Here is a 22,846-nt window from a genome sequence, read left to right as displayed (position 1 = left end):
TTTGGGGGAACATTTATTGAGTGCCTACTATGTGCCAAGGGGAACCAATGCTGAACATAAACATGGGATTCCTGTTTTCAGGGAATTTACAGTCTGGTGGGGAAGGCAGAGAATAATCAAATAATCACATTAAAAACCAACACATTAGAGACGTGCCTGGCACCCTGTTGGCCTTTTGCAGGTATCTGGTGTATAAATACATCTTTCATCAATGCTATGAAAGAGAAAATGGGATGTGGAGTACAAGCAGGAGTTAGCAGGTGAGTGGGGCAGGAAGAGCATTCCAGATGCGCCAAGTCCCTGTCATAGGGAGCCATGTCACTGCGAGAAGGACACAGAGGCCAATGTAATTGGAGCAGGGAGAAGGGAACACCATTTAGGGTAAGGCTGAAGAGACAGACAGGCCAGGCCAGCAAAGCCTTTAAGGCCTTGGACAATTTTGACTGTAGCCCAAAACCCATGGGCCACCAATGGAGACTTTCAGGCAGAGGTAACCTAAAACCAGCTTGTATTTTGAGCAGCTGATTGGAGGGAGGACCAGATGAATGCAGGGATGCCAGTCAGGCTATTTCTAGAGCTAACTGGGTTTGGGCTGCCTCTCCATTATAGTGAGTGCCCCAAGTCAGGATCAGTGCCTGGTACCCCTCTGAAACCACACAAACACACACATACAAACACATACCCCTACACACACACACACACACACACACACAGAGCCTAGGCTAGGAATGCACAGAAAAGTTACCCAATATACATTTTTTACATTGATTTGAAATCAGTTATCCAGCAACACTGAACCCAGCAGTTTATGTACACAGGGCCCTGGGGGCCGTTGGGGAAAAGGAACACAGACTTCTTGCTGACTGTGTTCCCATGATAGAACCTGGGAGCCAGGCTCCCATCTCCTCTCCATTCACTTCTTCTATTAAACATGTTCATATTCATGGCCGGCCAGTCCCCTCCCTGCTCCTGGCAGGGTACAGTGGGCTCTGTCCTCAGCCTCAAGCAGCAAAGAACAGGTACGCTGACTTCTGCACACCCTCTGGGCTCCTCAGCGGTCCTGGCGCCGAACTGGGGGTGAGGGGGGGTGCCGAACTGGAGGCAAGTCGTAGTGTACAGGGATGTGGCTGTTCTTGGGGGAGTCATAGTGTCCAGCAGGCAGGCCCGGGGGCAGAGGGGGCTGGGACCCCACAGAGTCTCGGTCTGGAGACAGAGAGGGGGACGACAGAGAGGGAGGTGACTCCTCCCCTCCTACCACCCTCCTCCCCTCTCCAGCGGCTCCTGCCCAAAGCCGATGAATGGTGCCTGGCTATCCGCAGCTCCTCAGCTGCCAGTGGGGAAGGCCACCTCAACCTGCCCACCTCACAAGATAGGAAGACACTCTGTCACCTGCCTTGTTCCCAGCTTTTCTGGGTATCAAGTTTACAACTCAGGTGCTGTAAAACCACCATTTCAAATCCTTAGCACTGTGAGGTGGGTACCGCCACCTACAGGCTCTAAGAGGCAGTATGACTTCCCAAACATCACCCTTGGTTTGAGCGTTAAGTCTGAGCCCCAAAGAAGGCTTTCCTGATAGCTCAGTGGTAAAGAAGCTACCTGCCAACACAGGAGATGTGGGTTCGATCCCTGGGTGGGGAAGATCCCCTAGAGAAGGAAATGGCAACCCACTCCAGTAGTCTTCCCTGGGAAATCCCATGGACAGAGGAGCCTGGTGGCTACAGTCCATAGGCTTGCAAAGTCGGACACAACTTAGCGACTAAACAACAACTGACGCCGAAGACCTTGCTCTTGCTACCACTTCATGCCACCTCCACATTCTTGTCCCGTCCCTTCTCTTTGCCCTCATCCCTGTTCTCTCTGCTCCAGTGGAAAAGGAGGGCTCACCATGGACCAGAGGGCTGGGCTGCTCATAGGTACCACTGTCTCTCTGTGGCTGGGGGTGTCGCCGCCTCTGGCTGTCCGGGAGCTGAGGAAGCTGCCTGGGGGGAGACCCTGAGGAAGGGCCTTTCATCTCCACATAGCTGCTCTCCCGAGGGCTCCCTAGCAGGCTGGGCAGGTCCCGGATGGTGGCATAGGGGTTTTCACTGCTCAGGGAAGCCATGCTGGCCCCCAGCCCCTCTTCAGAGATGGGTCCTAAAGATGGGGGAAAGAAGTCAGGATCAGTGGAGGCACTGGCTCCTAAACCCCAGGGCAGCCCCCTCCCACCCCCACCCCCGTGCGCTCACCTTTACTGTAGAATGGGCCGAGGCCATTACTGTTGCTGTAGCTATAGCTGTGGCTTCGGTCCAGGTGGCTGCTACCTAACAAGGAGAAAGCAACCCGCAATCAGGCCGCTGGTCCCCACCCCAGGGTCCCCTCCTCTAGAACTGGGGCCCAGAACCCCTTCTATAGACATGCGCACTCAGATGGAGCCAGATGCTGGGCTGCACACGTCCACCCTCACCAGAGGCCTTGGCCCCCAGGCTTCTACCTCTGTCCAGAGGCCCTGGCGGGGGCTCCCGACGGTGCTTCCAGTCTGCAGGTAGCGTGGCATGGTTATCAAGTCCGTGGGCTCCACCTGGTCGCTCAGAGGCTTGGAGGCTGGCAAAGAGCTGACTGCCTGGAACCTGGCAGGGGAGGAGGGGTGGGACAGGAACATGCAGAGCTGGAGCTCTCTGGAAACCCGGAGATGCACCCACCGGGCACCCACCGTGCACGCCCACCCCTAGCACCGACCTTCTTAGCGGGTGGGGGGTTCGGTGAGCACTGTGATAGGGTGTGGTAGCTGGGGTTGGAGTAGTAGTGACTGTAGCTCGGAGGGACATCTGCACAAACAGACACAGGTGCGGGGTGGCCTGCCAGGTCAGACACAGGCCTGGGCCCAAGACAGCCGTTCTGTCCCAGGAGATCCGCAGTCGGCCTCGCTGACCTCCCTTCCTCTCTCCAGCTCCCCGCTTCCCATCTCCTAGGTCCAGGGAGGGATGCAGAAGCCCCGCATCCCATCTGCCCTGTGCCGAAGAGTCAGCCACGCACGTGAGTCCCACCCCAGGCCAGCTCACCTGGCATGACATACTCAGAACCGTCCAGTCGTCCGCTACTGTAGCCCACTGCCAGGTGCTGATGCTCCTTGCCCTTTTGCCAGTGACGGTAGCCAATGAACAGCGCCACCAGAGCCACCACCAGGGACCCCAGCACCGCGATGCCAATCACTGCCCCGAGCGAGTTATAGGCCACTGGAGGGGTGGGCATCATGGTGAACGGCTCCTGGCTTCCTGTGTGGGATGGAGTGGTTGCTCAGGACAGAGTATTGGCCCTGTTGGTGAGCTTTGGATGCATGGATGGGAGAGGCCCCAGTAGGAAGCCAGGGTGATACAAGAGGACCACTTACCACTGGACAGGTACCTATGTCCTGGTTCCCTGGGGACAGTGCAGAGGCAGGGGCTAGATGAGAACTCACCGATCCTGCAGGGGGCACCACTGTGCCCTGGAGGACACACACAGGCCCCAGTCTCCGGGTGGCACCTCTCTCCAGGACCACAATGACATGGTTGGGAGCAGTTAGCACCAAACATCCCTGGAGAACAGCCTGGGAGAAAGTGGAAGAGGAGGTCAGAGGGGCAAGGGAATGGCAGTCCCCTCCTCAGGCTAGGGCTGGCGGTCGGGGCATGGAGTTGCCCTTCTGTTGGTACCTTCCAAGCAGAGATGTCCGGTCCAGCCTGGGGGACAGAAACAGCTCCCATCCTGGGGGTGGCAGGTCCCACCATGGCGACACTGGCAGAGCTGGGCACAGTTGGTTCCCCAGTGTCCCAAAGGGCATGCTGCAGGAGACAAGGTTGGAGCCTGTCTGGCGGGCAGGGCCAGCATCTCCTGGGGGAATTCTCAGTCCCCAACATCGCTGAAGCCTTCCACTCAGCTTTGGTCTCCCCAGAGACACCAAGGCTTCAAACAGTATCTACACACTGATGACTCACAAATGCTTATCTGCAGCCGTGTCTCTAGCCTGAATTTCAGTCCCACATGCCCAGCTGCCTGCCTAACCTCTGCACCTGCCTAACAGCCTTTCAGAATAACGTGATCAGAGCCAGACAACCAAATGCTTCCAAACTACCCTACATCACTTAGCTCTCGACTTCTTTTTTTTTTAATATAAGAGAGAAGTAAATGCTCACACTAGTCAAGGTATAATTTTTGTGTATATGATACTAGCAGATAATTTAATAGTAGTTACCAAATTCTATGGAAAAAGTCATCTCCAAGATCACTTCCCTCTACCCTGCCAGTCTTTTTCACGGTAACTGCTTCTCATTTTCCCTTTTCAAAATTTGCTTTATTCAGTTTTTTGGACTAATCTTTTCCATGATGTTCTTCATATGTTTATGTGGGAAAGAGGCCATTATAAATAAATAAAAAATAAATTGGCAATGCAAAAAAAAAAAAAAAAGTCCACAACTGATGGTTTTCCCATTTTTCCCATGCAGAAGGGCAGGGAGCTTTCTTCCCTGACCCGTTCATTGCTGCTTCCTGAGCATCTAGAACAATACCCAGCATGCAGGTGATGCCCAATACATATTTGCTTATTGTGTTTACATCAACGGCCGAATCAAGATGGGTCCAGAGGCTTTTATACCCAGGATCAGGGGAACGGAAGCCTCTCGGTCCTCAGCCCATCCCCTCGGCATGCACTCAGACACACAGGCCACCACATACGTTGAGAGCAGTCAGGGCCGGTCCAGCCAGCCAGGCAGTAGCAGGTCCCATTCGAAGGGTGGCAGGAGGAATGGTTGGCACACTTGCAGGGCACACAGCGTTTGCCATAGTGGCCAGGCTGACAGGCTGGGGGAAAGGGGTTCGTGGTGACTGGGGGCAGGGGCCAACCCTCAGTCAGCCCTTGACTCCACCCTCTCCCTGCCTCCTTCCCACTGTGTGCAACCAGCCCATAGACTGGAGTCAGCAGAGCAGACCAAGAGGGGAAGAGTGGGGGCTTCTGGCATCTGACACTGGACTGAAAGGCAGGGGGAGGGGAGGGAGCCTCACATTTCTGGCAGAAGGCGCCTCGGAATCCGGGTGCACAAACGCAATTGCCATTCTTGGGGACGCAGGTGCCCCCGTTCTTGCAGGTGCAGGTGTTGCTACAGTTGGCTCCCCAGAAGCCCTCAGGGCAGGGCTGGTGGCAACGGGTACCTGTGAGAGGAAAAGGCTGGAGCCTGGCCTGTGTCCCCTCTCCTCATCCTTAAGGATTCTCTGCACGCATGTCCCGTGGGATACATGCCCCCACCTCCACGGTAAGCCTGGGGCCTGCCCACCATAAGGCTCACCTGTCCACCCAGCCTGGCACAGGCAGTGTCCGTGAACAGGATCGCAGCCATCAGCATGGTCACAGTCACAGCGACTGGCACAGCCTTCGCCAAACTGCCCCTTCTTAGAGAGGGAGGGGGGGGTAGGGCAGGCCCGTAAGCTGGGGGATGTGGTGCCCTCCCTTCCACCCAGGCAGGCAGGCGATTGCACACTTACTGGGCAGGGGAGCTGGCAGTGGGTCCCATGCCACCCGGGGGTACAGGTACAGGCTCCAGTCTGGGGGCTGCAGGCTGCCTCATGGGCACACTGGCAGCTGGCATTGCAACTGAAGCCCCAGGTTCCAGGTGGGCAGGGCACAGAGCAGTTACCACGCTGCCAACCTGGAAGAGGAACTTGTAGGTAGGCATGGGGACCCAGCTGCCCTCCTGAGCAAGCACACACTGGGCAAATGACTGTGCCAGACTCTGAGCTACCAGCACGGGGTGGGGATGGGGGTGTTCATGGCCCCATAGAGGACAAGCATATGAATCGTTGGATGTTGGACAGAAGGCTGAATGACCATGGGGGATGCACCACCCCCTTCTGGGTCTTGGTTGCTTCTTCTGCCAAAAGAAGGGGGTTGGCAGCAAACCCAAATGCTTACCGAGGCCCCATTAAGTAACTAAATGTGTTCTCCAGGTCATGTGTAAGACAATAGGGAGGAGTGGGGACTGAAGACTGGGACGTTTGTTAAATATGATGGAGAGCTAGTCAAACAAAACGTGTGTCAGAACCCAGCCCTAAAGACTGCTAACGGGCCACTCCTGGTAGATCCCCTGGCGCCGGCATTCTGTGATTCTGTATGACTGAGGATGAGGAATGTTCAGCGAAGAAATGCCTCTGGCCTGGGCCTTTAAGGACAATTGGGATTTTTGTGGTTGAAACAAAAGCAAAGTGGATATTCCAGGAAGGAAGTAGCCTGGCTACCTTCCCACCGTCCAGCTGCTGCCCAGTGATTCCGCCCTTACCCTGCAGCCTCTCCCCTACCCTTGGCCTGCCCCTGCACTTGGACTCTCCCTTCTTCCCATGGCCCCGCCCCCAAGTCGCCCTTCCAGGAGACCCCAACCCAGTACCTTCCTTGCAGACGCAGGTGCCGTCAATGGGCGAGCAGGCGATGGCATTTTCGCAGGAGCAGCGTGCGGAGCAATTGATTCCGTAGGTGTCAGGGGGGCAGAGGCTAGCGCAGTGCGGTCCCTGAAAGTGGGGGGTGGGTGGGCGCACTCATGAGAGGGGCGGGCGGGCTCCCTGGGCCTCTTCCGCACCTCCCTCGCGGCGGGGCTCGACTCACCGTGTAGCCGGGCGCGCACCGGCAGAGGCCGCTGTCGGGCTGGCAGACGCCGCCGTGAAGGCAGAGGCAGTGCTCCTGGCAGCCCGGCCCGTGCGTGTCCTGCGGGCAGCTCTCGTTGCAGTGGAGGCCCGCCCAGCCCGGCAGGCACGAGCACTCCCCGCTCATCGGGTGGCAGCTGCGGGCGGAGGCGCGGGCGCGGGGCTGTCTGAGCCGGGTCCGCAGGCCGACCTCCCCCCGCCCCACCCCCGCCTCCTCGAGGTGGAGGGGGTTATCAGGGAGGCTCCGCGCCGTTCCGAGGGCGGCCCCCCGGCTCCCGTCCCCGAGGCCCCGCCCGGTTCCCCTCTGCCACATCTGTGTCCCGCCCCCGTTGCTTTTCGTGACTCCGGTGGCTTCAGCACTGAAGGCCTCTCCCACTGGCCTCCTGACCCCTTGACCACAGCGTCCCACGGCCTACCTGAGGCTGTGCTCCGGGTCGCAGGTGCAGGGCACCTGGCAGCTGAGGCCGTAGAAGCCGTCGGGGCAGAGGCGCTCGGCGCAGCGGTCCCCGGTGAAGCCGTGTTCGCACAGACACGCGCCATTGGCTGGGAAACAGCGGGCGCCCGGGGCGCAGTCGCACGTCTCAGCACAGTCCTGCCCAAAGCGGCTCACGGGGCACTCCTCGCGGCACCTGGGCACCTCGGGGGAGTGAGCCTGGCAGACGCCGTCCACAGCCGCCCCTGCACCCCTCATGCCCAGGCTAACACCACTCACCGGTCCCCCGTGTATCCCGGAGCACAGCGACACTGCCCAGTGAATCGGTCACAGAGGCCTCCGTTGTGACAGCGACATTCCTGGGAGCAGTTGGGTCCATGGAAGCCCTCGGGGCAGGGCAGGGAGCAGATGGTGCCCTGCGGGGGCTGAGAGGTCAACAGAGCCCCAGGAGCCCAGCCCCCTCCCCATGGCCGGAGGACCCACCAATACCCTATACCCACAAACACTCAAACCTCTCCAGGGCCCCCAGAGCCTAGCCCCCTCACACACATCCCCCTCAGAAGCCCTGGAGAGAACCACCCACAGAATTCATACCCATAGGCCCCACCCTTCATACCGTCCAGCCAGGTGGGCAGCTGCAGGAATCCTCAGAGGCCTGGAAGACTCCCCCATTTTGGCAAGGCGGAGTGCTGGGGCAGGAGAAGCCAGCACTATGGGGTGAACAGGACACCTCGCAGCTGTTGAGCAGAGGGGATGAGGTCAGTCTGTAAACAAGCAGTACCTACGGAATTCCCCCTTTGCCTCCCAGGCCCTCCGGACCCCAGGGTTCAGGGAGCCACACCCACCCGTCTCATTCCCCTTCCCTGTTGGGTAGGGCAGGGATCAAAAGTTTCCAGGACTGGAAGTGGCAGGAACACACAGCCCATCACACGGGACAGAGTGAAGAGCCATGGGTGGTCTGTCTGCTCTCCACATGCCCTCCATTCCACCTTTGCTCATGCTGGTCTCTCTCTGGGGGGAACATCTCTGCCTGCCATAGTTTTCATCCCAAGGGCTCAACCCTGGAGCTCCTCCATGAAGCTGGATCTTTGATCTCCAGCTAGATGGATGGTCTCCCTGCTGTGACTCCCCAGCGCCCCCTGCACCCTGCCTTGCAATAGGCTCTCTGTGACTCTCTCAGCGCCACTTGGGGACATACTTTCACTCATACACTGGCTCATGTTATCTTCACAGCAACACTTTGAGATGGACAATACTGCTCCCATTTCATAGAAAACCAGCTCGTGAAGAGACAGCAATGTGTTCAAGGTTGCTCCTCCAGGGAACAGTAAAGCTGGGGCCAGGATCTTGGCCCCTTGGTTGCACCCCCAAACTGAGGATCCTGAGTCCCCTGGTTTCCCCGTATGCGCCCGTGCATCCGGGTCTGCGATCCCATTAGTGCGCATTCCTCCCGTTACATACGTGGGCCCAGTTCTCTCTGGGGGGCAGAGACAGGCTCCGGTCTGGGGGTTACAGGGCGCCCCATGGCACTGGCAGCTGAACTGGCAGGCAGGGCCATAGAGGCCAGGGGTGCAGGGCTGAAGGCAGTGTGGGGGCTGCAGGCCAGAGGGACAGGAACATGCCCCACTCTTGGGGTCGCAGGAGCTGCCGTTGCCGCAGTTGCAGGGCTTGTCACACTTCGGCCCCCACACTCCTGGGGCGCAAGCTGGGGGATGAGAGGGTGGAAGGGGGTCACCAGGGGTGTTGCCCCTCCCCAGCTCCTCCAGTTAGCTCCTGTCTCTGTCTCCTGGTCCCCACACATGCCCCCATGCCTGGCTTTGGCCCATCCGCTGCACCACACCCCCAGAAGAGGCAGCTGGCTGCAGTGGGACTCTGCTGGGTGGTTGCCCTGGAGTCCTAAGCACCTGTCCCCTGGTAGGGAGGGTGTGCCTCCTTGGAGGCACAAAAGGACTCGCCCTGCAGTCACCAGCCACTCACCACTGGAGCAGTCGTCACCTCGCCAGCCTTGCACACATTGGCACTGATTGGGTGCCACACAGCGGCCATGGACACACTCCTGAGCACAAAGCGCTGGGGCAGAGACGGGGGTTGGGAGTGAGAAGATGCTTCCATTCCTGCCCTACCCACCTTTTATCCTCTGAAGCCCAACCCCAGCTTCCTCCCATACCAGGGACCTGGAGTTAGCCTGCCAAGCAGCATTTCAGCCTCTCAGGTGCAGAAAGACTGCGAGTGAGCAACTCAGGTCAGAGCATGCCAAGACCTCAGGGTTCTGGACTCCCCAGCTCCTGTCTATGAACTTCTCAAAGCACCTTGCTGGGAAATGAGCGTGGGGGTGAGGTTCCTCACATAGGAACCAGATATGGATGCTGTCCAGACAGGAGCTGGGGTGGTCAGGCTGGGTAGGAGTCTCTGTAGCGGGCTGGTGATGGTCCAAGCTGAGGAAAGGGGGGGAGAGAGCGAACAGGCTCCGCTCCGGAGATTTCAGGGTGCCGGGGACAGGGGACAGGAGAGACTGGACAGAGACAAGTCAAAACAGATAGGGACAGGCAGAGTCAGAGAGAGAAGCAGACGCCGAGCCCGGAGACACAGGGACTGAGAGACCCAGGCGGCCCCAAGACAGAGCTGCAGAGCCAGAGCCAGCTGACGGACATGGGAAGAGGGAGTGGGGGAGGCCTGGGGTCAGCTAGAGGCAGAGGTCTGAAGTGGCAGCTCTGTCCCTGGAGACAGGGCCACGGAGGCGGGGGGCAGGGGAGCAGCCCCAGGACTCACGGACACAGGCCCCGCGGCTCTCATAGAAGCCCCGGCAGCACTGCAGCCGCATCCGGTGCTCCGTCTTCACCACTTGGCGGTACACGGTCCGGTAGACAACACTGGGGAGACCCAGAGCCGGCCCTCAGTCTCCCCAGCAGAGGCCCCGGCCTCCACGCCGCCCCAGCGTGGCCCTGGCAGGGCCTGGGGCGCCTCCCAGCGCTCTACACTGGCGGAGCAGAGGAAGAGCACTCTCTCTTTGCCCCCCGCCCAGCCACACACCCACACAACTCACCACACCTGCCCACGGAGGGGGCCGGGCACTCACGTGGGCCGGGGACAGGTGTGCGGGCTCTCCCAGGGCCGGCCGCAGGGCTCCGAGGGGAGCAGGCTGAAGGGGCGGGAGTGCGACTCCTTGGTAGTGGTGGTGAAACTGCAAGGCAGGGGTCAGGCTCAGGCCCAGGGCAGGGAAAGCCTGAGCTGGCACCCAGGGGCCGGGGTGCGGGGGCCGAGCCACAGTGGGGAATATTCAGCTTTGCTCCTCCTAGCCAAGGATGGAGCCCCATCCTGTCGTCCTTCAATCTAGAGGGATCCTCCCTGAGTTGGAATATTCCTGAGAATATGCCTTTCCAGCCTTCCATTCTCTACCCCTGCCCCCCAGCCTCCTTCTCCCTATATGGGGAGATTGAGCTAGAACTGACTTCTGGGCCCAGAGGATGGAGATAGGTTGAAGCACTTCTGGCCAAATCTGGCCTTGTTCCCCAACCCCGTCCCCTTTGCTCTCCCTGGGCGAGACCCTCTGCTTGCCCCATAGTGAATAGCTCCTCCCCTGTGCTTTGTCCTGCAGCCAGTCTCACACAGGGACCAAGGAACCAGAATAAAGAGAGGACAGGGTCAGAGCTGAGATAAGAGAATGAAACGATCAAGATGGGGATGGAGTCAGAACATCCCGGTGAGGGGGCAGAGGTACTAGACGCAGAAATAGGAAGGGGGTGAGGCTGGAGAGAGGGAGGCGATGAGGAAAGAGGAGCCCCAGCGGGGAGAATAAGGAGCAGGGGGCTTGGGGCCCTCGAGGTGCAGCAGGGGCCCTCTCTCACCTTTCCCAGAAGCTGCAGGTGTTGGGGTCCTTGGGGTTGAGGGTGGCAGCCAGCCCCAGCTCCAGGGCCAGGAGAAGGAGGGCCCGCAGGGGTGGTGACATTGCAGGGGCCTGTGACAGGGCCAGGCGCAGAGCAGGTGAGGGGCACTGTAGCCACAGACCTGGAGGAGCAGGTCTCTGCAGAGACAGAGCCAGGCTGAGAGCGGAGATGAGGCTGCTGCCTCTGGTCCTCTGAGCCCTGCTGCCCAGGCTCCACTCTTGCTCCTGGCCGCGTGGAGCACTGCCATGCTTCTGAGTCTTTCTCACAGGGCTTCCTCTGTCTGGACATCCGCCTCTCATTCTTCACCTTGAGCACTCACCTTTCAAGGTCTAGCCCAAGTATCACCCCTCTTTCCTTGCCCTGCTCCTCAGCTTCCGCTGGCAGACAGCCCCCACCCATTCTTTCAGGGACCCCCAGCACCATTCACCCACATACCGCTGTTCTGGTGCCTGTTCCCTGACCACGACTTCTGGAGGCAGGGACCTGTGCGTGAATTCCCAGGCCCCAGCCCAGCCCCTACCTAGGGTACCTGGATATTGCACCAAGGTTCCCTGGTGGCTCAGACAGCAAAGAATCCCCCGGCAAAGCAGGAGACCTGGGTTCAATCCCTGGATTGGGAAGATCCCTTGGAGGAGGGCATGGCAACGTACTCCTGTATTCTTACCTGGAGAATCCCCATGGACAGAGGAGCCTGGCAAGCTATGGTCCAGGGGGTCGCAAAGAGTCGGACACGACTGGGCGACTAAGCACAACACAGTGAAATAGGAGCCGATGAAGGGAAGTTACAAGAGAAGCTGGCCTGGGCTCAGTTAGGGAAAGAACTTTCTAACAGTTGAAGCAGTTCTGTGACAGAATGAGCAGCCTCGCGTGGTGAGCCCCCCGTCCCTGAAGGTAGACAGGCAGAGGCCAAAACCACCCTGTTTTGGGGCTTCCAGCAGTTAGGGGCTTGCTACTGGGGAGGAGTAGCACTGGGTCCCAGTGACCCTGAGAAAGGCCCCTCCCACCACTGCGTGGGCACAGCTCCTACTGTCTCCGGGGAACCAACGGTGACTTTTCTTCCCAACTTCTTGATCAGTGCTATCACATCAATAGCGTGAAACCAAGCATGGGGGGATTATCTACACCACAGAAATCGGCAAACACCACAAATCGGGGCCTGCACTCCTCCCCACCAGAGCCGGTTGTTAAAGCCGTGCCAGCACACCCCTGCACCCAACTCTAGGCACTGTCACCGAGGAGGTCCCCAACCTGACCTCAGCCTTGAGAAGCCCCCAGCTCCCTCTGACCACCCACTCGCCATCTGGAAGTGGGCTCCTCCCCCTCTTCTCCACGCCTGGCCTCACCCGGTGGGCGGGAAGTGGCTCAGGACCTCAGAGGAGTCTGTTCTGGCTCCTGAGCTCAGAAGCAGCTGAGCCCCTTGAGCAGCCACCCCCGCCACTGGTTTCAGATTCTCTGTTCAGTGTTCCTAAAACTTGCCCTGGCTCCCTCCTCTTCACCTCCCTGAGGCACCCACATCTGCTTATAATTTTCCCGGGAAGAGAGAAAGGTCATGGTAGCTGGCCCCTTCCCCCTGAGTATCTCTGGAATGCCTGCCGCCAGCTCCGGCCCCGCCCCAGGCCCCCCACCCACACACTCAGCTCCCAGCACTCTCAGCTCCCATCAAGGCAGCCTCTTAGGGATGCTCCCCACCGTGCGTTCTGCCCCACCAGTAAACCCTCCAGTGGTCTGTTCACCACCTTCTCAGCTACAGGGCTGGCCCACCTCTCTTCCCCAGGTTTCCTCATCCCACCCCCTCCAGTCTTGCAGAGCTGTAAGGCCCTCGCAGGACTCTGGTTAGAGGCCCCATCCCAGCTCCCCCGGGGCAGATCTCCCACCTCCAGTCCCCGCTGTGTTCTTCCTGGCCACCCTCAGTCCCCAAGTAACTCACCAGGCCTCTATGGCATCCTGGGGCCTGAGAAACTCAGTTGAGCCAGGGACAGGGTGTCACGGTCCTCAGGCCCCATGGCCTGGGGGCATCCAGAGAGGATCCTGGGGGTCCCAGTGCTCAGGATATGGAGCCTGAAAACAAGAAATGGAGCCCAGCTAGAATGTGTGCATATGGGGAAGGCAGCAGGGAGCATGATCGTGGGCTGAGCATGGGGTGGCTCCATCTTCCCACCATCCTGAACTCAGAAGGTAGGATGGGGAGAGGTAGGGGGAGGGCCAGAAGCCACCTTCCCAGCCCACTCTGAGGAGGTGAGGGAGGGACCCAGCCTGGCCTCAGAGAGCCAGGCTGCAGTTAGGAGTGTCCTTCAGGTGACCCCCACAGTCTGCCCCCCGACACACACAGCCCCCCAGCTCCCTCCCCAACAGATTTGGCTCCTCCTCCCAAGGTTCCAAAACTACAGCTCTCCTCCAGCCCCCCTGTCTGGTCCCAGCTGACTTTCTCCTCTTCTCCCTCGAGTTTGCTTGGCAGCAAGCCCAGGGACAGGACCCCGAGCCTTCCATACATCTCCCCCTGGCCACCTGTCAGTTGGTCCACACTCCCCTCTTCCTGGAGCCTGGCCTGGGGTCCCGTCCTCCAACTGGAGCCCAGTCTGCCTGGATGGAAGGTCATCACCATTGTTCCTGGGTGAGCCTCATCTCCAGCCATTCAGGGACCCTTCACTTCACCCCCAGGCTTCCCATGGCCTGGATCCATCTCCAGAGCTCAAGGCTGCGGTGAGGTGGACAAGACCTGCAGCACGAAGGCCCTAGGAGGTGGAGCGGGGTGGGGGCTGCCCTCCCAGAGAGAGAGAGTCCTTCCTTTCACCTACATCAGCCCCGTCCCACCGGCCACCTCCTCTTAACCAGCTTCCAGAGGAAACTGTTCAAGGGAGCAGCTGGAGGTTTAGCCGCTAAGTCATGTCTGACTCTTGGGACCTCACGGACCATAGCCCGCCAGGCTCCTCTGTCCATGGGTTTCCAGGCAAGAGTACTGGAGTGGGTTGCCATTTCCTTTTCCAGGGGCTCTTCTCCCACATTGCAGGCAGATTCTTTACCAACTGAGCCACCAGGGAAGCATGAGGGGGGCTTAACCCTAACCCTAGGGGATTGACTCTAATAACTAGAGGGGTGGGGTGATGCCCTTTTCCCAAAGGGCCTCAGGGCAGGACTGGAGTGCGGAGGAGGCGGGGCTGGAAGCCAGGGTGGGGCGGGTGAGATCAGTGGGTGGTCTGCAGGGAAGGGAGAGATGGGATCCTGGCAGGGAGGGGCAGGGTTTGGTCTCACCAGCCTCAGCCCCTGAGGAGGGAACACAGGCCAGACCCAGAGCCCCCGCCTGGCGCCCTAGGGCTTGTCTACATCTGAGCCTTTGTCCCTGAGGGGCTGGGGAACCTGAGACCCTGGCCACTCTCCCCCAGCACCTCCAAGCCCAGCAGCACTGGGGTCCATGTGCCCCTTCAAGGGGTTTAAATCAGACAACTACCGGCTCCCCATTTGAGCCCAGAGCCCACACTGCAGGCTCCCTTCTTCCCATACAGATAACCTCCCCCTCCACCCCCTTTCTCCACTTCACTTCTGGACTGAGGGACCCACACATCTTTCCTCACAACTAGAATACCAATGTGACCCCATGTATCATTTACCATGTTGGCACAAGCAGTGGGCCAAACAGTTTATATGGATCATCTCGGGTAGAGCTTATGTCAACCCACTGTGGTGAGGAGGGCATGGCAACCCACTCCAGTATTATTGCCTGGAGAATCCCATGAACAGAGGAGCCTGGGAGGCTATAGTCCACAGGGTCACAAAGAGTCAGACACAACTGAAGCGACTTATCACGCATGCAACCCATGGTGGTAGCTATTGTTATTCACTTTACAGATGAGGAGACAGGCAAGGACAGGGTAAGTCCCTTGCCCAAGGCCACACGGAGAGCAACGTCAGAGCTGGGATCCAAACCCAGACCAGAAGAGCCCTCCCTCTGCGGTTCTAGTCTCTCCCGAGCCCAGGCAGGAATCCCAGGGGCTTTGCATCTCTCTTTAGTAGCCCTGATTATGGTGAGGGGGTGCCTGGCAGGGGTTGGACAGGGAAGGGGATGGAGGGGGTAGTGGGCTGCCACAAAAACTTGATCAGAGGCGTGGGAACCCGGATGTGTTTACAGTCAAGAATGAGCTGACATTTCTCTCTCCTCCACCTCGAGATGCAAAGCAGCTGGGCGCCTGGCCAGGCCTCCCAGTCCCCAGTCCCGCCTGCGAGGGCCCCCTAGCATCCCTGCCCTCTCAGCCCCCAGGCCCAGGCAGGGCCCAACCCAGCTCGTCCTCCCCTGCTCTTCTATTCAGCCTGATCCCCTCTGGTGGGGAGCCCTTCCACCCTCACTGTGTTCCAGCCTCTGCTGGAAGGAGGGCAATAGGTCTGAGGCCTCTGGGAAGGGAGTGGAGCTCCTAGTGGACCGGAGATGGTCCATTTCAATGGAAGGCAGAGAGCAAGAGTGGGGCTGATGGAAGTGAGACAGCAGGAGGGGCTTCCCCACCAGCTCCCTTCCAGCTGCTCTTCTCTGGGTGGTGGTGCAGCAAAAGATACCGTCTGAACTCTGCAGCCCCCGCCACTCCTGTTCAAACCTGGGTTGGAATCCCAGCTCTCAGTTCCCTCATCTCTAAAATGGGGAGGGTTATAGTACTTGTCTTCATAGGGTTGTGCGAAGTCATAAATGAGTTCATGCAGACAAAGAGCTTAGAGAACTACCTAAGACGCTCCATGAACAGCCGCTGTTCGCTATAGCATCCTTAGAGCTAGTCCTCCTGCACCCAGAGTGGCCCCTTCCCCACTCCACCTGGCACTGTCATACTCTTTGAGTATGAATTCCAGGAAAAACTGTTTCTCTTTTTTATGTTTTTTTTTTTTCTGCCAAAGAACCCCTAGGATGATCCAGGAATGGGCCCTAGATGCTGACAAAGAGAAAGGATGTGGGGAGGGAAGGGGATCACGCTTCCCTCGAGAACTCTATCCCCCAGAATGATGGGCTGCCCGCCAGTCTTCAAGCCAAAGGCGGTTGATGAGGCAGGACGCCTGAGTTCTGTTTCCCACTGCCCCAGCTCTCAGCTTGAGCACCAGCTCCAGCTCTTTTTCTCGGCTCCACTGCCCCCCACCCACCCACCTCCTCTCTTCTCTGTCTCTCTCTTCCCCTTTCCCATCTTGGAGACCAAAGTTTCTAGTACTTACAAGCTGTACGACCTCAGGCACATCCCGTGAGCCCTGAGAGCCTCCATTTCCTCATCTGTAAAATGGGAGAACAGCCCCGCATCTCCCAGAGTTCAGTGGGAGTTGGAACTGCTGGTTCCAATAACCATCCTAGAACAGAGCCTCAGGCCACAGGCTGCGCAGTGGAGGATGCAAGAACAGAATCCCCCAAGTTCTGGCTCTCTGCCTCTTTTTGTCTTTTCTTCATCAGAAACCCTCCGCTTTCTGTTGTTTTTTCTTTCTCCGTCACTTTCTTGGTCTCCTTCTGCCTCTCTCCTTTCTTTTCTGTTTCAAAGCTGCCATGTACAGCCGTATAGTGTGTTCACTGCGCTAGGGAATCTGCCTTCAGGTATGGAGTGGAGGCTGACGCCAACCACGACCCACACACTGAGCCCTCGGTGCCAAGGTTGCCTCGCCCTGTGGCTCTCTTGTCTCCCAGGATCTCCCCCTTGTCTGTCTGTTCTCTGTGCCCCTTCCTGACCTCTCTTTGCCTTGGAGACAGGCTGGCTTGGTCCTTCCCACTCAGCAGAGAGATCTGAATCCAAAGACTTCCATTCCCTCCCCACACAGCGATGCCCTCTGACCCAGCTCTGCCAGCAGCCTAGACTGCTCTGCTCCACGCGCCACTCAGAACACCCGTGTACACACTCGTACACACACGGATAAAGCCCCTCCTACATCCAGCCAAGCCAGGCCCCCCGGCATGCCAGGCATGTCTGCCGGATGGAGGGACAGGAAGCCTGCGCACTCCTCGTGCTCCAAAGGCTGGGCGGGAAGGGAGCAGGGGTGAGGGGCCGGTCTTGTGTTCTCTGTGGCTCAGGAAACAGAAGCTAGAGGGTCCTCAGCCCGACCTGTTTACTCATCAGGAAATAGAGAAACTGCAGGAGTTCTGATTCACCAAACATTCACCACATGCCTGCTGGAGGCTGGAGCCAGTCCAGACCCTCACCATCACCCACAGGTGGATTGACCGTCACCCCCGTGTCACAGAAGAGACCGGGGAGGGTCTCTGGTAGAGGACTTGTCCAAGGGCCAACCGATCAGCAGAGGCGCCAGCAGGATTCAAATCTGCTTTAAAGAACAAAGCAGTGGAGGGGTGGGGGTGGGAGGTGACCTCTGGGGTGACCCAGACAGGGAGTCGCTCCCCCTGCTCGTCGCCACCCCCAGATAACCCCACAAAGTGCACCTCCGCTCTGGCCACTGCCCCGCTCTAACGCCTCTGGGAAAGGGCACCCAGGGCCCAGTGGCCGGCCTCTGCTCCTGGGCTCCCATCACACTGGACGTGTCTCTCACCACACGGTCACCTCCGCCCAGGCCACCTCTGGAATATCCAGGTCCTACCCCTCCTTCCAGGCCAGCCTCATCCAGGAAGCCCCCTCAGTGACTCCACACCTCCGCTGTTCTCCCCTTTCCTGGGACCTTCCTCCAGGCTCTTAGCACATTCACTGCTGTAGCCCGATGGAGCCCTGGGTTGTTCCCCAGTTCTTCCCTGAGGCCAGCTTCAAGCTGGACATGGACCAGTCCCCAGCGGCCAACACTCCTCAAACTCCAGCCAGAGAGACCAGTGTCCTTCCTCTGGGGCCAGGTGGGACTAACCTGGGTCAAGCCAGGAGTTCACAGCCCCCGGAACCCCTCAAGTCTGATGACCTGATGAGGTAGTGGGGACCCCATCCTGTGACTGCCAGCTTGTGAGTGAGGCTGGTTTCCCCGCCAGACTGGGACAGCCTCTAATTCCAGTCCTGCCTGAGGCTCTAAGAGTGGCCGGGCTGCCCCCCGAATGTTCCCTCAAGGCTCCCATCCCCTGGTCCTTATATTCTTATTAAAGGCTGTCTTCCCCACTGAATGGGGCTCCGTAGGGTCAGGGCACTTCTCTGCCTGCCTTACCACCACGTCCCCAGCTCTGGCCAGCACCTACAGGCACACATCCAGGGTGTGTGGCACCCAGTAGGTGGTAACTGAAGGTTGCGTGGAGTGGATGGACTGATAAACTCTAAACCCTTTTTGACTTGGGTAAGCCTGACCTTACTTGGCGGGAAATGGGGGAGAGGGAGAGGCTGCGGCTTGTTCCTGGCTCAGCAGACACCAGGGCCTCCCTTCCAGGGCCTTTAAGACCCAACATTGCTAAGTCCATGGAAGGTGGAGTTCAGAAAGAACTTCCCAACATTACAAAGTGAAAGGCAGCTCCAGGCCTGCCCTCCTGAAGGCAGCGGGCAGGAATTCCTCAGGGCTGGCCTCCAAGTTCCTCTGGGATGAGGCCACCGGAGTGCCGGGCACTGAGTCACCTGGAGAGGAGGGGGTGTGCGCTTATCCTGCACTTCCACTCAGGGACCACGCCCAGCCCTCACTGTCTAGCCACACACCTCCTACACAGAGGATGGCGCAGATGCTACCAGGTGGGGGCGGGCTGGGAGGCCCAGACGGGAGAGGAACTCAGAAGGCTCCGCGGCCCAGCGCCCAGCTGTGTGCTAGAGACCCTCATCTCGCCATGTGCGGGCGCTGTGACACCAGTTACCACCCCTATACGGTGAGCTGAATCCTTTCAGTTCCTTCTCTCAGGAACCCTAGACAGTAGGTGCTATTACACTGCCTGTTTTGTAGATGAAGTAATCCCGCTTTCACTGCCCAGGGACAGGGTTCAACCCCTCACTGGGGAACTAAGACCCCACAAGCCATGCAATCCCCCAAAAAACAAATCCCAAAGAGGGTTAAGTAATTTTCCCAAGGGCACACAGCCAGTCATGGGCAGGGTGGGTATGTGGACCAGGTCCATCAAGCTCCAAAGACAAGGCTGCCCCGTAGGTCCTTCTGTTTGGTCTTTAGACGCTGTCTCTCCTGTTTCTACCTTCTCTACCTCCGTCTTGCTCTTTTTCTCAGTCTCTGCTCTGTTTTTCCAAATATTTCTGCCTGCGTTTTTCCATCAGTCGGTCTCTGCTTCCACATTCCCGATTCTCTTTATCTCTGTCTTGTCTTTCTCTCTCCTTCCCTGTCTCCTCTTGCTCCTCCCGCTAGCTTCTCTCTGCGAGGTTAGGTGAATGGACTAGTACCAACACCCTCTCCAGAGCTAGGATGGGCCCCAGGGCCCCTCATGCACTCCGGGAAGGGTCTTTTTCAAGGCTTTCCAGGCTACTCAGAGGAGAAGTTCAGAGCGCTGTGGTGGAGGCCCTGCCGGACCCAAGTCCCCTCTCTAGCAACGTGTGTTGATGGCAGGGAGGCAGACAGCAGCCCAGCGACCAGGTTTCCGAACTGTGGTCGGGGCTGCCTAGAGAGCCAGTTTCCTCTTCTGGGAACGTCTGATAGGGAATGGAAGTGGGGGCAGTGGGTAGTGGAGAAACAGATGCCAACCCTCAGCTTCACCTCCCAGTGAAGACTGGAAGACAGAGGGGAGCCTGGCCAAACCAGCTCCTAGGTGGCAGGGAGGGTAGCCCCAACTGCAATGGCAAGTTTTCTGGGTAGGCTTTGGGAAACCGCAAAAACAGCAGAGACAGCAGCAGGGGACAAATGGCTAGAGAAAGGAGAGTGGTCCCACACCTGGCCCCCTGTGCCCACCCCAGGGACTATCGCATGGATTGGGATGGGATGGGATTCAGACAGCTCCCTGACCCCGCAGGCCCAGTAAGCTGTAAGGCCAGTAAGCCCAGTAAGGCCAGGGTTGAGAGCTGACCCCTTGCCCAATCCTGCCTGGAACTGGGGTCTGGCTGAGCTTGGGAGCCTGGGAAACTCAGGCCAGCACAAGCTGTTCCCATCCCCAGGGACTAGGGTCACAGCCCAGCCTCGGGAAAGGCCACTCATAAAAGGCCAGAGCAGGACAGCTGAAAGTTCCCTACTGGAGGCTAGAGACGCAGCCCCCTCTGGGACCCCCTCCCCCTCCTCCCCCTCACACACATCAGCCCATAGGGCTTTCTGAGGATCCACACGCCTGAGATCTTTGGCCAACTCCCTGCTCCTCAAACCAGCAAAGCTGTGAGCCCCAGGGACCTGAAAACCTGGGTCCCTTCCCTCCATACTCCTCAAAGATTTCTCCTGGTGGGGAGAGGAGGGACCCTGTAATAAACACGGAGCAGGCACAGTTCTAAGCAGGAGACATGTGTTTGCTCTCTAAACCTCACAACAATCCCATAAGGTAGGCACTGTATCTTATCACTCCCCTTTTAGAAATGAGAAACCAAGACACAGGTCCTACAGCTAATACGGGGACAAGTCGAGATTCGAACCTGGACAGCCTTGACTTCAACGTGGGTGCTCTTTAACACTAGGCATCCCTTCAGCCAAGAAGAGGGCCTGGTAAGTGCTTCTCTCTCCAGCCCTCAGAGGGGGCCAGTGGGGTGGTGGCTGCCCCTGGACTCACAAAGTCCCATACAAGGGGCTGGGAAGCGGCCTGACTTGCATGTCATTTACATGCAATTTCATTATGGATGGCAACCCCCAATCCCCTTTGGCCCATCTCCACTGCCCATCCCCTTCAGGTCTCTCTCCCCCATCACACACTCCACCCAGAGGCCCCCCAGGGCAGAGTGGTCGCGGGACCAGGGCGGCGCCATCACTCACCTGCCTCGCGACCTTATTTCTCCGTTTGCCTGGGATGGGGAACGCCCAGGTGGGCCCAGAGGAGGACAGGGCAGGGGTCCCTGCGTGGAGCCCCAGCCCAACTGCGGGAGCGGCGGGGAGGTCGAACGTTGTGGATCGCTGGGCGGGGAGGGGCGCGGAGGGGCGGGGGGCAGGAAAGGGGTGGGAACTCGGGCCCTAGCCAAGGCAGGAAGTTTTGACAAGGAAACCGGGAGCCGGGGGAGGGGAGATCCAGAGTGCCCGGGGAGGGAGGCTGTGTAGGGGTGGGACCACGGAGGCCAAGCGGCGGCAGGGACGACCTGGCAGCCTGGACCGGGTGCAGAGAGGGGACGAGCACGGGACAAGAGCAGGGGTCCCTGCCCGAGTCCCTCCTTGGCTCTTCACCAGCTGTGCAGCCAGGGAGGACTCTGCCTCTCGGGCCTCAGCTTTCCTGTCCGTAAAGTGGGGTGGCGGAGGGAAATTAATGAGATCGTCTACGTCGGGCACCTTCCCAGTGCGGCCCAACAACTGTTATCTTATTAGAGGCACGACCCGGGGATCGACCGGCGCATCCCAGACTGGGAGAGCCGCGACGGGAAAATGTCTCTCCTCTTCTCCGGCCTGAGGAGCGTGTGATCCTGGGAAGCAGAGTTCCGCGGAGTCTCCGCCTCTGCCGGCCCCCTCGGTCCAGAGCCCGGGCTCTCGGCTGCACAGCGCGCGACGGACTCCGCGCAGACCCGGCAGGAGCCGGGCGCCACCTGGCGGCCAGCGCCCGCTTCCGCACAGCCCGCGACTCCCGACCTAGGAGAAGTGCATCGCCTCCGAGGTGGACAACCTCTCATCCTTCTTAGGGCACTTTTCTCTTCTCAGCCTCTGAGAGGACAGAGGCAGTTTTCGTTAACAACTAGTATTTGTTTTCAACGTCGTTAGATCTTTAGGAATTGGTTCACTTAACCCATCGGTTCTATTTACATGACGATGTTCATGTAATTGCTATTGCTAAGTCACTTCAGTCGTGTCCGACTCTGTGCGACCCTATAGACGACAGCCCACCAGGCTCCCCCGTCCCTGGGATTCTCCAGGCAAGAACACTGGAGTGGGTTGCCATTTCCTTCTCCAATGCATGAAAGCGAAAGGTGAAAGTGAAGTCGCTCAGTCATATCCGACTTAGCGACCCCATGGACTGCAGCCTACCAGGCGCTTCCATCCATGGGATTTTCCAGGCAAGAGTACTGGAGTTCATGTAATTGGGCACCAGCAAGTGGCAAAAGAAGGATTTGAACGAAGTTCTTTGGTCCGTCTGATTACAGGGCTCTCTCTACAAACCCCTCGCCCGGGACAGAAAAAGATACAATAGTTCAGGAAAAGCAAGACAAGTACATTCCTCTTTGGCGACTTCAGCTTTATTAAGGTAATATGACTGACATACAAGTTTTAAAAACACCCACTTAAAAGTGTTCGATGAGGTTCTTTTACATTTTGATGGTGGCAAAATATGTGTAATATGAATTTTATCATTTGAACCATTTTTAAGTGTACGGTTCAATGGGCATAAAGCACATTCATATTGTTCAACCATCACCACCAGCCACTTCCATAAGTTTTTCATCATCCCAAACTGAAACTGTGTACCCGTGTAGCTATAACTCCTCATTCCTCCTCCCCAGCCCCTCTAATTATACTTTCAGCTTGCATGAATTTGATTCGGTACTTCATATAAGTGGGGTCATACATTATTTGTCCTTACAATAGGTACCTGGCTTGTTCACTTCGTTCAATGTCTTAATGTGATTCTGTTTTGGTTTTGGGTTTTTTTAATTTGTTTTTGTTTTGTTTTGGCGTGCCATGGGGCTTGTGGCATCTTAGTTCCCTGACTAGGAATTGAGTCCAAGCCATTGGCCTGGGCTGTGAAAACACTGAATTCTAACCACTAGGACTTTCCCAGGGAAGTTCCCCAAGTTTGATTAGTTTTGACAAATGTGTCATCCGTCAAAAACTTTTTTAAAAAAACGTTTTCCTCTCTCTGCAAAACTTCCCTGTGCTCCTTTGCTGATAATGTTCCACCCGCTACTCCATCCTCACTCCCCAAAGCCAGCCCTATGAAATCTCTAATCTGCTGTCACTGTAGATTTTTCGTTCTAGAATTTCA

At 58.0% G+C, this 22,846-nt stretch overlaps 1 protein-coding gene across 2 annotated transcripts; it reads right to left on the bottom strand.

Moving 5' to 3' along the window:
• Positions 1–20,854, bottom strand: PEAR1 (platelet endothelial aggregation receptor 1). 2 transcript variants are annotated; one of them, XM_069544557.1, is made up of 24 exons: positions 20,701–20,854; positions 12,884–13,014; positions 10,918–11,027; positions 10,149–10,253; positions 9,842–9,942; positions 9,050–9,142; positions 8,534–8,777; positions 7,689–7,809; positions 7,352–7,488; positions 7,056–7,268; positions 6,602–6,776; positions 6,387–6,507; positions 5,491–5,654; positions 5,295–5,397; positions 5,014–5,160; positions 4,687–4,812; positions 3,669–3,797; positions 3,437–3,565; positions 3,039–3,251; positions 2,716–2,804; positions 2,471–2,606; positions 2,226–2,300; positions 1,885–2,133; positions 1–1,203 (listed from the first exon to the last, which is right to left on the bottom strand). In XM_069544557.1, the coding sequence occupies exons 3-24, from the start codon at positions 11,016–11,018 to the stop codon at positions 1,052–1,054; spliced, it is 3,123 nt and encodes a 1,040-aa protein (XP_069400658.1). In that variant the 5' UTR covers positions 11,019–11,027; positions 12,884–13,014; positions 20,701–20,854; the 3' UTR covers positions 1–1,051. The 2 variants fall into 2 exon arrangements, with proteins under 2 accessions (XP_069400658.1, XP_069400653.1); XM_069544552.1 differs by having other exon boundaries at positions 10,918–11,093; positions 20,701–20,848.
• Between the last annotated feature and the right edge of the window lie 1,992 nt (positions 20,855–22,846).

Source organism: Ovis canadensis, chromosome 1 (assembly GCF_042477335.2).
Source record: "Ovis canadensis isolate MfBH-ARS-UI-01 breed Bighorn chromosome 1, ARS-UI_OviCan_v2, whole genome shotgun sequence".
In the NCBI taxonomy this organism is placed as follows: Eukaryota; Metazoa; Chordata; class Mammalia; order Artiodactyla; family Bovidae; genus Ovis; species Ovis canadensis.
The sequence above is the reverse complement of the archived record's forward strand: the minus strand, read 5'-3'. Positions and strand labels throughout refer to the sequence as shown.